The following is a 14466-nucleotide window of genomic DNA, read 5'->3' on the forward strand; positions in this document are numbered from 1 at the left end:
GAAGTAGGACTGAGTGGATTTGTGGGCTCTGCAGTTTTTCATTGTTTTATTTTTGAGTGCAGTTATGTAACCAAAAAAAATCTACATTAGTAAGTTGCACTTTCATGACAAAGAGATTGCACTACAGTACCTGTATGCGGTGAACTGAAAAATACTATTTCTACTGTTTATCATTTTTACAGTGCAAATGTTTGTAATTAAAAATAATATACACTTTGATTTCAACAGAATACAATATATATGAAAATGTAGAAAAAAACATCCAAAATATTTACTAAATTTCAATTGGAATTCTATTGTTTAACATTGCGATTAAAACAGCGACGAATAGCGATTAATTTTTTTAATCACGATTAATTTTTTTGAGTTACTCACGTGAGTTAACTGTGATTAATCGACAGCCCTAATTTCTACAATTGAATGTTTCTGAAATGCTCTGCAAATATTGTTTGAGATGGCGGTATTTGATATATGTTGATATATTTGATATATTTTGTCCCCTCCCATTCCCACAGCTAACCTCCTCATCCTGTTTCTTAATGTACAGTGCTGTAAACCTCTAATACCTGTTGTCACACATACTTAGTGTACCAAATACTCACCAAAACCCAGATCTCAGGAAAAGGGCAAACACATAAGGCTCTAGAGCTTACTCCTAGATCTCAGTATTTGTTAAAATGAGCTCCACAAAATGAAGATAATTTTAAAGTCTGACAGTTTTATGATGCAGATAATAAAATTGTCACATCAATAATTACATTTAGTCTAAGTGAATACATAATATATACAAGTTTCTCCTGCCCTGAACTTTCAAATTAGTTTGTCTAAGTTCATGCAAACTTTTCCCTATATGTTATAGTTACAAGAGTTATATATTTATATTCACTGAAACGTAGAGTATTAACTTTTTAAACTATGGCAACTATATATTAAACATATTATGTTTCTGAGAATAATAATAAGTTGCACTCCCAGAAAGTACTCTCTTTTGTGACCAATCATTAAAAGAAACAGCCACATTCTTCTTGTAAATTTAATTCTCTGATAAAAGCATTTTTATCATTGATTCTCCTCTTCTGGGCTATATGAAAGTTCACAACTTGGACCCTTGATTTTCTTTGGTTGCATAGTGGGTCTGAGGAAAGGAAGAGGCATTTTCCTATGTTATGCAAAGAAACATGCAGAACATTTTACAAAGGATTACTCCCTGTTTGGCATTTCTTTAATTGAAATTCTACCCTGATCTCTCTTAACTCCCACCAACTCATATTTTTCTGTCTACAGAAACTTCATGTTTTTTTTCAAAGAACTGTACATTGTTAGGTTACACCTTTGGGAGCTGCAACATATGGAGTAAGAAAGGAGCTATACAATGCTTTTTGTGATTGGTAGATTACACTATTTTCAGAGAGGATTTTAGAATATGTAATCAAATGTTTTCCCCAATTTCAAATGGTTTTTCAAATTGTATTATTGTTAGAAAGCCTCCAAAGTTTGCCAAGATTGCAAGCTGTAGTTTAGAAATGCTTCTCCAACTTGAAGATGAGCTCTTTGAATATATCCTGCACAATTTTTCACTTAATTCAAAGACAATAACCTTTTTGCCCCTTACTTACCTTCTGGACCTCAGAGAGATCACAAAACATCAACAGTTATTGAATTTTGGCTACCTCTAAGCTGTCTTGCTAAATGTAACCATAAAGTCATTTTAGAGAGAATCAGATAGCAGATGATTTGAAAAAAAGTTCAAAATTCTACACACATTCGCACAGTTAAATGTAATTACTATAGCAAAATGAATAATCAATATAAAACATTTGACTGGAAAGTACTGCATTTATAGTCAGAAGGTTAAAGTGTTAAAAATAAAGTTTTAATCAGCGTTAGTGTTGTATGTCCTTCAGCCTCTGACACAAAGGGACTTTGCCAGAGCTCAGCTTCTTATGAAGTGTAAAGAATTAAGCTGTATCTACTTCACCCTATGTCACAGCTGCCAGCTCATGTGGATTCAGTATAATCGTTTCTTACCATTGTTTACAATCTATGCAGACAGTTTGTGCCCATTCTGAAGCCTGAAATAATGTGGGTTTGCATACCCACAAGCATGAATACCAAAGTTGGAAAGTTTTTGTACGGTTTTCTTATATTGCTGTATATCACGTTTAGAGGAAAAGTAATTAGAAACCACATTAATACTCCTCAGACCCAACATTATAAATCCCTATAAATTTTGCTTCTAATGACTGTAAAAAGAGCAATAATTATTGCACCCATAAATATCAAAGCACAAAGTCAATGCATAAAGTATATGCTTTAGATCAAGAAAAACAAATGGAAATAATGAACCAGTACACACATTGCCTGGAAACAAAATATTATGAAAAAAAGACAGAAATGGTATAGCTGTGTCTCTCAAATTCTGAATTTAACCAGCATTATTCTTTTTCTATTATTATTAAAGAAAAAGACTCAATGATTTGCTCTTTTATAAATCTGTCTCCTTTCTTCTTTGATGGAGTTAGTGTAAAATTGACTGTCGAAATCCAGTATGAAATGACAAGATTTACTCAGAAGTTCATTACCTCCAGCCTTGCATGTCAGATATTATTTGAAGTCTTGTTAAAATTTCTTAAAGCAGTAATGGCAGTAATCCTGCAGCTTATATCAGATGTTATGGGTCAATGTTCTAACATCTACTAGAACATATCAATCAAACTGGTTTTCATCTTATAGAAGTTAGCTGAGAGTGGATTCATAGCCCTGCCCTGAGCCTCCTTTCTAATCAGTTTCTGCTTCCATATGCCACTTCCCCAAGGATTTTGAATGATGTATAGTGAGGACCTGTCAATCCAGTCTCTTAGATGCAAAGACAAACACAAATCCTAGAAAAAATGTTTTCACAAGATATATGCAATTACAGACATTGCCGCAACTAATGGAATATAAGAAACAAACTTATGAGGATGAGGTAGAAAGAGGGAAAATAAATTGCACTTTGAACCATTTCACTTTCAATTTATATTTAAAAACATATCTGCACCAATCATATTTTTAGAATGCTAGCAACCAATATACATTTGGACAAGAAGAGTTGACTTAAGGTCATATGTTCTCTAAAAATCGTGAATTAAAAGTGGCATATTGTTACACAGAATTTTGCACTGCATACATTCTTGGTCCAGAGCAAGGGTAGCGTTCAAGTTTTCTGCAAGCTAAGTATCAGAGCAATTAACTGCAGTATTCACAAATACACTTTCGATTTAAGCATAGCCAGCTCTTTTGCCAGATCATGGATCAGGATCAGAATTAAGTAGTTAGTTAGGATTTCAAACCAAAATCAGTGGAGGTTTGAGCAGAGACTGAAAACAAAATAAGGCAAATGTAAAACGATCTGAGTCCATAAGTTTCTTGTGGTGGTTGAGAAAGCTTTTCCTTCACCATAGTATCCATGAAGTCCTGACCAGTGGAATTATTCCAAGTGATAGACAGCTTGGTGGAGCTGGGGGAGGCGCCACTTTGAAACAGAGTAGAATGTTGATTGTGACAAAGAGTTTTCTATCTATCTTGTGGAGAAAATCAATCAGAATCTGACTAGACTTTCCCCTCCCATAGTAACAGAACTAAGCTGGGGATTACTAATACATCTTCTCTGCCTACAAGTTTCAACCAGTTGTGCTCACTGAGATACTAGAGGTGCAGGAGTTAAGGCCCATGACCTACAAGATGATCCCTTTTCCCTCATTACTGGTAAAATCAAGCAGGGCAATAGACCACTCTATTGTAGATAGTTAATGTGTCCTAATGGGAGGGCAAGGTGCCAACTTCCCTCAAATCGACAGAGTTTAGGGTCACGTTCAATGAACTATTGCTTGATGACAACAATCTAGGCAGCTACTCTCCAGTCTCTAACCTTCCTTTTCTGGCAATGGTAAGTGTGAAACTTCCGGTGAAGTCTTGGACCCCATTCAGTCTGGTTTCCAGCCTGTATATGGCATGGAGACTGCATTAGTTCCACTGATTGATATCATCCTCCTAGCGATGCACAAACGTTTCTCATTGATGATTGTGTTTAGATCTATCAGCAGACTTTGATAGCACTGACCATGAGGTTTGCTGACTCACCTGTGGACCTAAGTTGGGGTGGATGGGATTGTACTTGTGTGGTTCCATTCTTCCCTCTCAGAGAGATCCCAGAGGATGGTACAGGGCAATTGATCATCAGCCCTGAGGGTTCTCTCTCATGCGGAAGTCCACAAGGTTTCATTCTGTCATCCTTCCTCTCAACATGCATGTGAGGCCACTGGGGGGAGATAATGAGACAATTTGGGCTGCAATGCCATCAATCTTAGATGACATACAGCCCTACATCTCTGTTTTGTCAAACAAGGATGGTGCAATCTTTTGCACTTCCAGTGTCTGGCTGAAATAGGGGTGTGATTGAAGTTCTATCCAGAGAAGATAGCTGTTATAATGGACAAATAAAGAGAAGCATTTAGAAGATTGTAGTTTCCCTCGCTATTGTAGGTTCTGCTCAACCTTGTCAATGAGATTTGCAGTCTCAGGGTTCTTCCAGTTTCCTGAGTGATCCTGTGTTTCCAGTGGCCAGGATTGTCATTTCTCTTTTGTGCTTTGCTAGATAGTGACAACGGTTTCCACCTGATGCAGACCTTGTCACAGTTATCCAGATCTTTGTGTCTGCCAGTCTGGATTATTGCAATCCATTCTATATGGGGCTACTACTGAGGACAAGTCAGAAACTAAAGTAAGTGCAGAATGCTGCTGAAAGCTTATTAGACGGTCATAGAAATAATGGAGCATATTACAGCAGGTCAGGCACAGGAGCTGATACTAAGCAGATATATAACAAAAAACACAGCACTGGCCATAGGCTTCAATGTGCAATTCAAAGTATTATTTTAATTTAGAGGTGCTATATGGCTATGGTTCTTGCTATATAAGAGTTTCCCTGACTTCCTACAGTGCCTGATCCTAGTTGTATTGAAGTCAGTGAGCTAGCTGAGATCTTTTGCAATCAGCTCTTAGATTTGAAAGTCTGGTCACTCAGGGTTTATCATTCTCGATCATGGTTCTGAATTCACTCCCAGCTTGTCCAGTGGAGCTCAGGTTTCTTGTCCCTCAGAGTACAGTATAAGGGAGTGATTGCAAGAAGTGTAATGAGTCTTCTTTTGGGGCAGGATGTACACGCAACAACTTATGCTCGAAAATATTCACTGTGTACCTGCATACAGTGTAAATCTCAGAACAAATAAACAAAAATATTTATACAACATAGAGCCTTTTGGAAACTGACTAGTCAAATTTTATGAAGTTATGTCTAAATATCTTTATGTATATTTGTGAATGCTGAGTTAAAATTATCTGCAAAATCTTGACTGTAAAATATTTAATACATTTTAGAGATGAATAAGGTTATATTGCACTTTTAATAAAAAAATATGGAATGGCCTTGGATCATACTGAATAGAGTATTAGTACTAATCTCATATACATTGTTTCCACTGCATTAGCAAAACTGACAAATGATAAATGATACGCTTTCAGATTGTGCTAGCTAATACAACATGAAAATGCATTTCCTGTTGCAGGGACCAGAGCTGTCTCAACACCAGCTCCAATCAGTTGAGGGTGCTAACACTATGCTGGAGTGAGTTCCCAGACCTACAGTAAACGAACAGCTATCCTAATTTTGATCTGGGATTGTTGACCTAAACTTAATTGTGGGAGATCCCAATATTATGACCCAGTGTTTGTATTGCCCTTACATTTAATGTAAATAACTGTAAATGCAAACATTTAAAAATATCCTAATTTATAGACAGGACTTACTTGATGTAATATCAAAAGAGAAACAATGAGTGAGTATTAGGAGGACTTGTATTTTTGGAAATACGGTAACAGTTTTCCCTTGAGAACAAATGAAACATTTTTAAGAAGAGCCAAGAATTACATTTTTTATAGTTTCTGCCTTCCCTTGGTAAGAGGAAAGCCAGTATGAAAAAGGGATCTGACAAAGAGATAATTTTTAAACGCAACATTAAATTTATCTGTGTAGAAAGCATAAAAAATGTTCATAAATCAGAACTGGAATTTAGGACCAGATCCTGCAATGAGCACACAGATGGGCAGGACCTCTAGACCATTGAAGTCACATTCATATGTATGGGCTTGCAGGATCAGGACCTTACTGTGAAATAGTTCTCAAGGAGACCATAATCAACTAGACAATTTAAAATAAGTTTCTCTATTCTCTTGTTTATACTTCTCAATGAATTCAAATTAAAAGCAAAATACCTCTGTGTCATTGTTCATTGTCACTGTTAAATTGCAATCAAAAGTCAAAATAGAGATCATGTTTGAAATGTTTTATTGTTTGAAAATTGTTTGAAAAATGTCAAGTCAATCAAATAAAAATCTTCGTTTCCATTGTTTTGCTCTATTTGTTACACTTTTGGCTTTTCACATCTTTAACAGCATAAGGTTTTCTTTTTACATTTCCTACCATAGCAAAATATCCCTCTAAATATAAGCAGTAAAACAATTTTAAAGAGGGCATTGCATTAGAATTCAGCTCTCAAGTATACACCAAAAAACAACAACAAAAAAAAAACCCACACAAAACCAGGACAGTCCTTCCTTATGGAGCTCAGGGATTGGGGGATGAGAAGAGCTTCCAATTTCCCATCTGCCTATCTGCAGAATGCAGATGCATCAAGTTTGGGAAAATGTTCCATTTATGAACTGTCACAGCTGTCCCTCAGCTGCCATTCTGTTATTCCCAGCCAACTACAAGAACTCTCAAGTTATGCTAATGCAAAATATATCATCATTCAGGCTGCATCATGATTTTGTGTTTTTATAAAGTTTATTGGGATACATTTCCTGGATCTCCAGGTTTGATTTACCAACCATCCCTACATTTTTTATTCATCTGCAGCTGACAAACATGCTCTTCAACTTTAAAATCTTTTGAACTTGCAGACCCTGAAAAAAAAATCACTGTTCTGGGAATTACTTTGGTCTTCATCCAAAAGTGTTATGAAGCCCAGACCATATTATCAAAGCTTTTTAAAAATTAAATGATCAAGATATTTTCTGAACAGTAATAATGTTAATATAATTCATTTAATTCCTCTTTATAATTTTTCAAATAACAGTGAGGAAGAGAGTTTAATAAAAAAGAATTTGGCCATATCTGAGAAAACGATATGATGAAGAAAAAGGCCTGGAAGGGTAGAAGAAGGATTGTAAAATTCAGAACATGAAATTGTCGTACCAGTTTCAATTTTCATGGTTTTGAACATAACCATTAAAAAAAAGGAAAAGCAGATTTCTACATGTTCTGACTTGCATATTTCATGTTCACAACACTTCCGTAATAGTACCCTTGTTTCTGGAAGGCTGCTTCATTTGTGGTACAAATTAGCTACATTATGTACACTCTGAGTTTGACTATCTGTGAAACTAAATACTGGGTGAATGATGACCAGCATTTTTCCAAACCTCATGTGAAAGGGGGGTATTCTAAATCCTAGTGTGTGAAATTTATCCTTGTGTAAAAGGGTCTCTTCAAATAAACCTCATGTTAGCAATAAAATTAAAGCCAGAGTTCTTGGGCTTTACATGGGAGAAGTACAAGCAGGGCCTGGAGCCAGTGTATAAGGGTGCAGCACAGCGGTCTTTCAGTCTGTGATCTGAAATAGCAGTTGCAGCCCCTCCATACCATTTACATAGGGCCTGGAGCTGCTGGTTCCATGGCCACTTCCCTAGCACATGCTCATGGTTGCCCTGCTCACCGAAGTATGCTTGGCTGGCACGGATAGGAAGTACAATCCCTTTCTGCATGTAGTGCTATCATAAAATAATGTTCTGTATGGTCTTGCAGTGGTCTTCTGCTCTAGGACGAATTTCACTCTAAAAGCTTACATGGTGCAGAAGTACCTGGGTGATTTGCCCCCAAAGAGATTAAATGCACAGCTCCCTTATGCAATAGTACCTGATAATTTCCAGTAGGCACTAAAATTAGGGGAGATGGTATCAAATGGAAACAAATCTCAAATAATTATATTTTGAAAGGATAATAATGAAACAAAGTCTATACATTTCCAAAATAAGAACCATCAATATATTATGTTAAACATTACTATTTTTCAAGATCAACATTCTCTTTTCTAGCACGATGTAGAAAACTCCCAAGCTTTACAAAAACAAAGATATGTAATGAGACTAAACCTATGACACACTGAAACAATTATATCAACAATAATTACATTGGTAATTGTTTAAAATGGCTTCGGTGTCTAAGATTGCTTACTCATTGTCCTCTAAGTGTCAACATAATGTTACAATCAGGGAGCAGGTCATTCACTTAGAGAAGCAATTATAAAATGCAAATGGTTGAGCATTTCTTGTCAAGATTGTCATAGAGAACAAAGGTCTGCTTCACAACATGTCTCCAAATAGATGACACAATTGTGTGTTTGTATTATAAACAATAAGGAAATGATACCAACTTTGGTGTTTTGAAAAGACTAATGAAAGAAGAGAGGTGGACATTTTGACACATAATTTCTATTAAAAATTGGCAATTAATTTTCCTTCTAAAAAATACAATACACCATCTTGTGGTTGCTTTAGGGTGACCAGGTAGCAAGTGTGAAAAATCAGTATGGGTGTGTAGGGGGATAATAGGGTCCTCTATAAGATAAAACCCCTAATATCCGGATAGTCTCGATAATTTCAGGACATCTGATCAGTCTGTGTTGCTCTGAAGGAAAGCAGCTTAGAGATCTTGGAAATTTCAGTGTCCACTTATCCTGCTCCATCACTTGGACTGGAATTTTAACCCTCTGCTATAAAGAAAGGCAATAGTATATTGCCACAGAGCCAAGTTAGAACTCACATTGGGATTCAAAAGGGAGCTAGATAGATTCATGGAAAATATGTCCATCAATGGCTATTAGCTTGGATGGGCAGGAATGGTGTCCCTACCCTCTGTTTGCCAGAAGCTGGATTGGGTGACAGGGGATGGATCACTTTATGATAACCTGTCTGTTCATTCCCTCTGGGGAACCTGCATTGGCCACTATCAGAAGACAGGATACTGGGCTTGATGGACCTTTGGTCTGACTCAGAATGGCCGTTCTTATGCGGGGAAGTCAGTGGAAGTTTTGCTATGCTGGGTTTAGTAGTTTGCCCTTAAGATTTCACAAAATAAAGTACAGTCTATCAAGTGCATCAAATGTTTGTTCAATTTTTACTTTAGATCAGAATTTAAAATAACTAGTAAAATCATTGTTACTTTTCTGTCGTTCATGGAAGGCTGAACGCTGCTCTGTCATGCACTGTGCAGCTCATTAACATTGTTGGAACTGCTGAACAGGTTTTCAGAGGTTAAAAAAAAATTAGCTTATACATTGTATATGGCAAAGTTCAACTCAACCTGCTTTTTCAGTCTCTGTTACAAACATTTTCAGGGACCACATACTGCCTCATTCAGTATTTAGAACTCCTTCTTACTTCAGTGGAATCTGCAACTGCAAAAGAAGGGCAACTCACCCTATGTGACCTACATATATATTCACTGCTACGCATTTTCACTTTGGGTCCAGTCCTCCAAAATGATGGGCACCCTCAACTCTCATTGGTAGGGTGCTGTGAACTAAACAAGCTAGACTTAAACCATCTGAACTCAACTGTGCAGCGTTGAGCCCTACAGTCTTAACTATATAGAGCTCTTCTAAATCGGTCTTGCTTGGCATAGGCAAGTAAGTTATGGAACACAATAAGATGCACATTTATTTATTTTTCACCATTCTAATACTCAGCTGTAAAATAAATCATAAACTTACTTCTTGATGGTATCATTCCAGTAATGATACTGTCTGGAGATTTGTTCTGCTTTGAGCAGGGGGTTGGACTAGGTGACCACCTGAGGTCCCTTCCAACCCTGATATTCTATGATTCTAATATTCTGTTGTTGTTTTTCAGATATGGTCTAAGAAACTTGTATTTGTCAGAAATATCTGATCTTGATCTTGTCCAATGACACAAATAGATCAGGTATATTACTGCACAGCTTCTCACTTTTACGTTTACCGATGAGCATTCTGCCCTTGGTAACATAAGTAGTCATTTTCAGCGCAATGGGTTTCTGGTAGTAGAACTGACTCCATGCACTGCTGATTTTCATTTCTTCAGATTTGTATAGTCTAGTGAATTCTTAGTGGACTAGTGCACTGTTGATCTTTTTCAAACAAATAAATAAATAAAGGTGGGTGCAAATGATTGACAATTTTACTCTGATCATTCTTGTCTTTGCTTTTTAAAATAGTAAAATACAAATTCCTCTTTGCTTGGAGAACACGGTGATGAAATGAATGAAAATGTGTATCTGAAAGTGATGTCTATTTCCCAAAAAGACCACCAGTTACATGTGTTCCTTACAAGTTTCTTTCATGTAAATCAGGTACATGTAGGATCTGAGCCTCTGTTCCACTAAATTTAAAAGCATTGGTACAAATAGCACAATTAGAGTTTTGCCTTCTGCTTTTTTGAACACAGCTTCATTTTACAGGGATCTATCCTGCAACTGGCTTCACACTGGCAGACCCTCTACCCATGTAGGACCCCATTGACTTTGATGGGCACATAAATCTACCCTGTACAGCCAGTTGGAGAGTCAAGGCATAATATTGAAATATTGTTGACTATTTTAGAAAAAAAAAATCTGAATCTGAAAAAAGTGCATCTAAATTAAGCACACAAAATGTGCAGTGACCTGCTTAATTACCCATGCTGCAGGTGTAATTCCACATATTGCACCTACTAAAAGGCAGGCACACATTTTATCAACAAATGGCCATTTGCTTTTTGGGTTCAAAGGCTGAAATCTATTACATTTATTTTGTTTTCTTAGCTACAAACAAAGAGATTGATCCTGTCTGCCCCCTCACATGTGGAGCTACCATTGGCCAAAATAGTGGTTCCAAAAAAGGAGAGCTTGTAGCATCAGTCCCTGAAACACAGACAAGGTCACATTTTCTTCCTCATCTAACCTTCCTGGTGCAGTATCCAAGGACAAGTCATGCTGTTAGCTTCATACCTAATAATAGCATATAAGATGAAATATGCATGCAAGCCCTGTAAAGCATCAATCAATTTACATTATAAAATTCTCATCAAAATGGTTCCAGTTTAGTAAATGGGGCTTTAATTTTTTTTCAGACCACCTAAACAAAAATATACTGAAGTTAATATTAAGTAAAATACTTGTAGAGTGGATAAAGACATTGCAATGTATATGAATTATGTAAAACAAATGGTAATTAAAAAAAATTTGTTTCTGAAATACAGAGCTCCAGAAGTAGGTTGACAGAATTGAATATTCCTAAATTCTTATAAATTAGAGCAGGGATCGGCAACCTTTGCCACGCGGCCTGTCAGGGAAATCTGCTGGTGGGCCAGGAAGACTTGTTTACCTGCAGCATCCACAGGTTTGGCTGATCGCAGCTCCCACTGGCCACAGTTCACCATTCCAGGCCAATGGGGGCTGTGGGAAGCGGCGGCCAGCACATCCCTCGGCCCACGTGGCTTCCCGCAGCCCCCATTGGCCTGGAATGGTGAACTGTGGCCAGTGGGAGCTGCGATCAGCGAAACCTGTGGATGCTGCAGGTAAACAAACCTTCCTGGCCATGTGCCAAAGGTTCCCAATGCCTGAATTAGAGCATCTGAGTGTTCACCTTTCCTCTCCATAATTAGTTTTGTAGAACTTAATAAAATCTACCCATGTCCATATTTTGTTTGGAACCTGTGATCTCACATTGCCTTGTTGATTAATATCAAAGCTTTCTTTAGCAATGTGTTATTAAAAATTAAGATTTTATACAGAAAGAGCTAGTTATATCCATATAAATTCATAAGTCTCAAAAGATAGACCTTAGATTTTTCTGAGTGATATTTCAAGTTACAAAAATTCACAGGTAGCATCTGAAAATCAATATCAGTACAAACATGCCTTCTGGATTTACTACTTATTTAAATAAAATAAAGTATTAAGTTTTTAATTTGCAAGTTTTTAAATGCAAATTAAAAATATGGCATATAAATAAAAGCTATACTCTTTAGTTCAATTTTAGATGTTATATATGTGCATATACATATTTATTATGCAAAGCTGATGATTGCACCCAAGAATTCTGCAAGAAAATACCAGACCCAGCAACAGTTCAATTACCATATTTGTGCAAATGATCAGTACATGACAAGTTAACATTAGCTGTTTCAAAATTGGATGAATTCAAGTTACAGGAGTTCAAATCGTAATCAGTAGTAAATCCACAAAAAAATAATATTGATCTAATAATTTACAGATGCTACCAGACCAACTTGTCAAGTGTAAATATCTTCAGGAAAGGACATTTTTATAGAGACATTTCTAGACTTCTGACTTTGAACTGATACACAGTTTTGACTTTAAAAAATCAAATTTATCTGTAGAAGATTAATTTGTTTCCCATTACTGTTTCTCATTTCTTCTTCATCCATAAAATTAAGTGCAGTGAACTTCCAGGAGTAAAAAGCTGTCTTTTTTCAGGCTCGTATAAGAGGAGAAATAGTCACTTGTCCTGAAAGCTGGCTACAATTAAACATATTAAAGACAAATTAAAAGCTGTATGTGTGACACGTCAGGTGCTCTGTTGTGAACCATTGTTAAAGAAATACTACACTAGGGTATCAGAACAGGATTTCACAACAGCCTTTCATTGGATCACCAAAAAGCTTAAAAAACTGATTTGATTATAACAAAAATATTAAATTAAATGGAAAAATACAATATTTACCTTTTCCAACTGCGCATTTTTTTTTGATTTGTACAAAAACTCCCCCACTGCCACAAAGACAGAAAGCACCAATCCAGCTGCCAGAACGATGAAAATGCCACCAATATTTTGAACTCCCAGAGCACTGGCCTCTTTACTCTCCTCTTCTGGACAACCATTGCCTCTCCACCACTTCTCCTTCATCATGTGGAGCTTGCCTTCCTCTTGCAGCTGAAGAATCGCTATAGTGATCTTGTCTCTGTATGGAGACCCTGCAAGAGAGTAGACGAAACATGCAGTGCACCAAAGTATATTTTCAGGAGAGTAAAAATGTTTTAGTTCAGTCCTGAGAAGGATATAACAAAAATCCTTGTGATGATTCACAATTTTTAGGCATGTTTTGGTGGATGAAAGAGGATGTTTTTTAAATCTTTTTCAGATCACAGAATATTAGCCAGTTTTCAAAGTTAGTGCATGTAACTGAACACACATTTTTGTACACGATTAACTTATTCATGAAAATACCTAATTTGTGTCAACAAATCCAGTAATTGTGTGTGCACCTGGCTGGTTAAGTAGCTACTTAAACTTGTACATTTTAAAATACCTGTTCTGTGCATGTATACCAGTATCTGAGTGTACATGCAAAAGCTGTTACTACAATTCCTGTAAGCTAAGTAACATGATTTTGCAAATTAAAACATTCTAAACATCACTCGTTTGTATGACTTCAGAAATCTTAAGCCCTGTACAACCAACCAAATGTAGGATTAGTTACAAGTTACTTAGTTTAACATATCTAAAACAACAGACTATTTGCTTCTAGATCCCATACAAGAACTGATACAAGAAACAGCATTTCAGTTTTCATAGCTAGAACAACAGCTTTCAAGGCCAAACCACCACAGTATGCAAAAGTTTAAGATCAGATATAGCTGAACAGCTATGACATTTACCAGACACTTATCAACTTCACATCAAGAGTGCAGAGTAAGGTGAATACCAAGCAGTGAAGCAACAGGAGCAGAATTAAAAATGTTAATTCTGCATTTCTGTATTTTTCCATTTTTCTTTTTCTTTTTTATTTTACTCCAACATCTCCTGTTTCCAATTCTTTATGATTTCTGGAAACTTAAACATTGATCCTCAGTTAGTGTAAACAGTAGCTCCATTTAAATCAATGGAGTTTTGAACATTTAAGAGTCTGGGAAGGTTGTTTGTTTCTCTGTTTATTTCCCTTAAGTTACTAATAGGTATTTACAACCTTAACTATACTTTAACAAAGTTTTTTTGTCCCTGCATGAACACAGGTATGGCAAATAGCTGCAATTACAAAAGATGTTACAAGAGTCTCAACCCTATCACAAATAAACAAATACTATAAATACTACAGTATCACCACAGAGTGAGTCCATTACAGATGTGCAGAACTTTGAAGTCTCAGAAATGTTGATTGCTACTTTGTGTCAAAAGAATCATGCTCATTGTCAGATTGTCAAATCGACTAACTCAGTGTTTCCCAAACTTGGGACGCCACTTGTGTAGGGAAAGCCTCTGGTGGCCGGACCGGTTTGTTTACCTGCCGCGTCCGCAGGTCTGGCCAATCGCGGCTGTCAGTGGCGGTGGT

The 14466-nt window shown here is 36.5% G+C and overlaps 1 protein-coding gene across 2 annotated transcripts in view; it reads right to left on the reverse strand.

Moving 5' to 3' along the window:
• Positions 1-14466, reverse strand: part of GRIK2 (glutamate ionotropic receptor kainate type subunit 2) — a 591552-nt gene that overhangs the window by 6129 nt on the left and 570957 nt on the right. The window contains exons 18-19 of one of the 2 annotated variants that reach the window (XM_039530290.1): positions 12861-13111; positions 4123-4300 (exon numbers count right to left, since the gene is read on the reverse strand). In XM_039530290.1, the coding sequence (XP_039386224.1) occupies positions 4123-4300; positions 12861-13111 (429 nt within the window). The remainder of the gene's footprint in view (positions 1-4122; positions 4301-12860; positions 13112-14466) is intronic. The other variant, XM_039530285.1, reaches the window with a different exon arrangement.

This window comes from Mauremys reevesii, linkage group 3 (assembly GCF_016161935.1).
Source record: "Mauremys reevesii isolate NIE-2019 linkage group 3, ASM1616193v1, whole genome shotgun sequence".
In the NCBI taxonomy this organism is placed as follows: domain Eukaryota; kingdom Metazoa; phylum Chordata; order Testudines; family Geoemydidae; genus Mauremys; species Mauremys reevesii.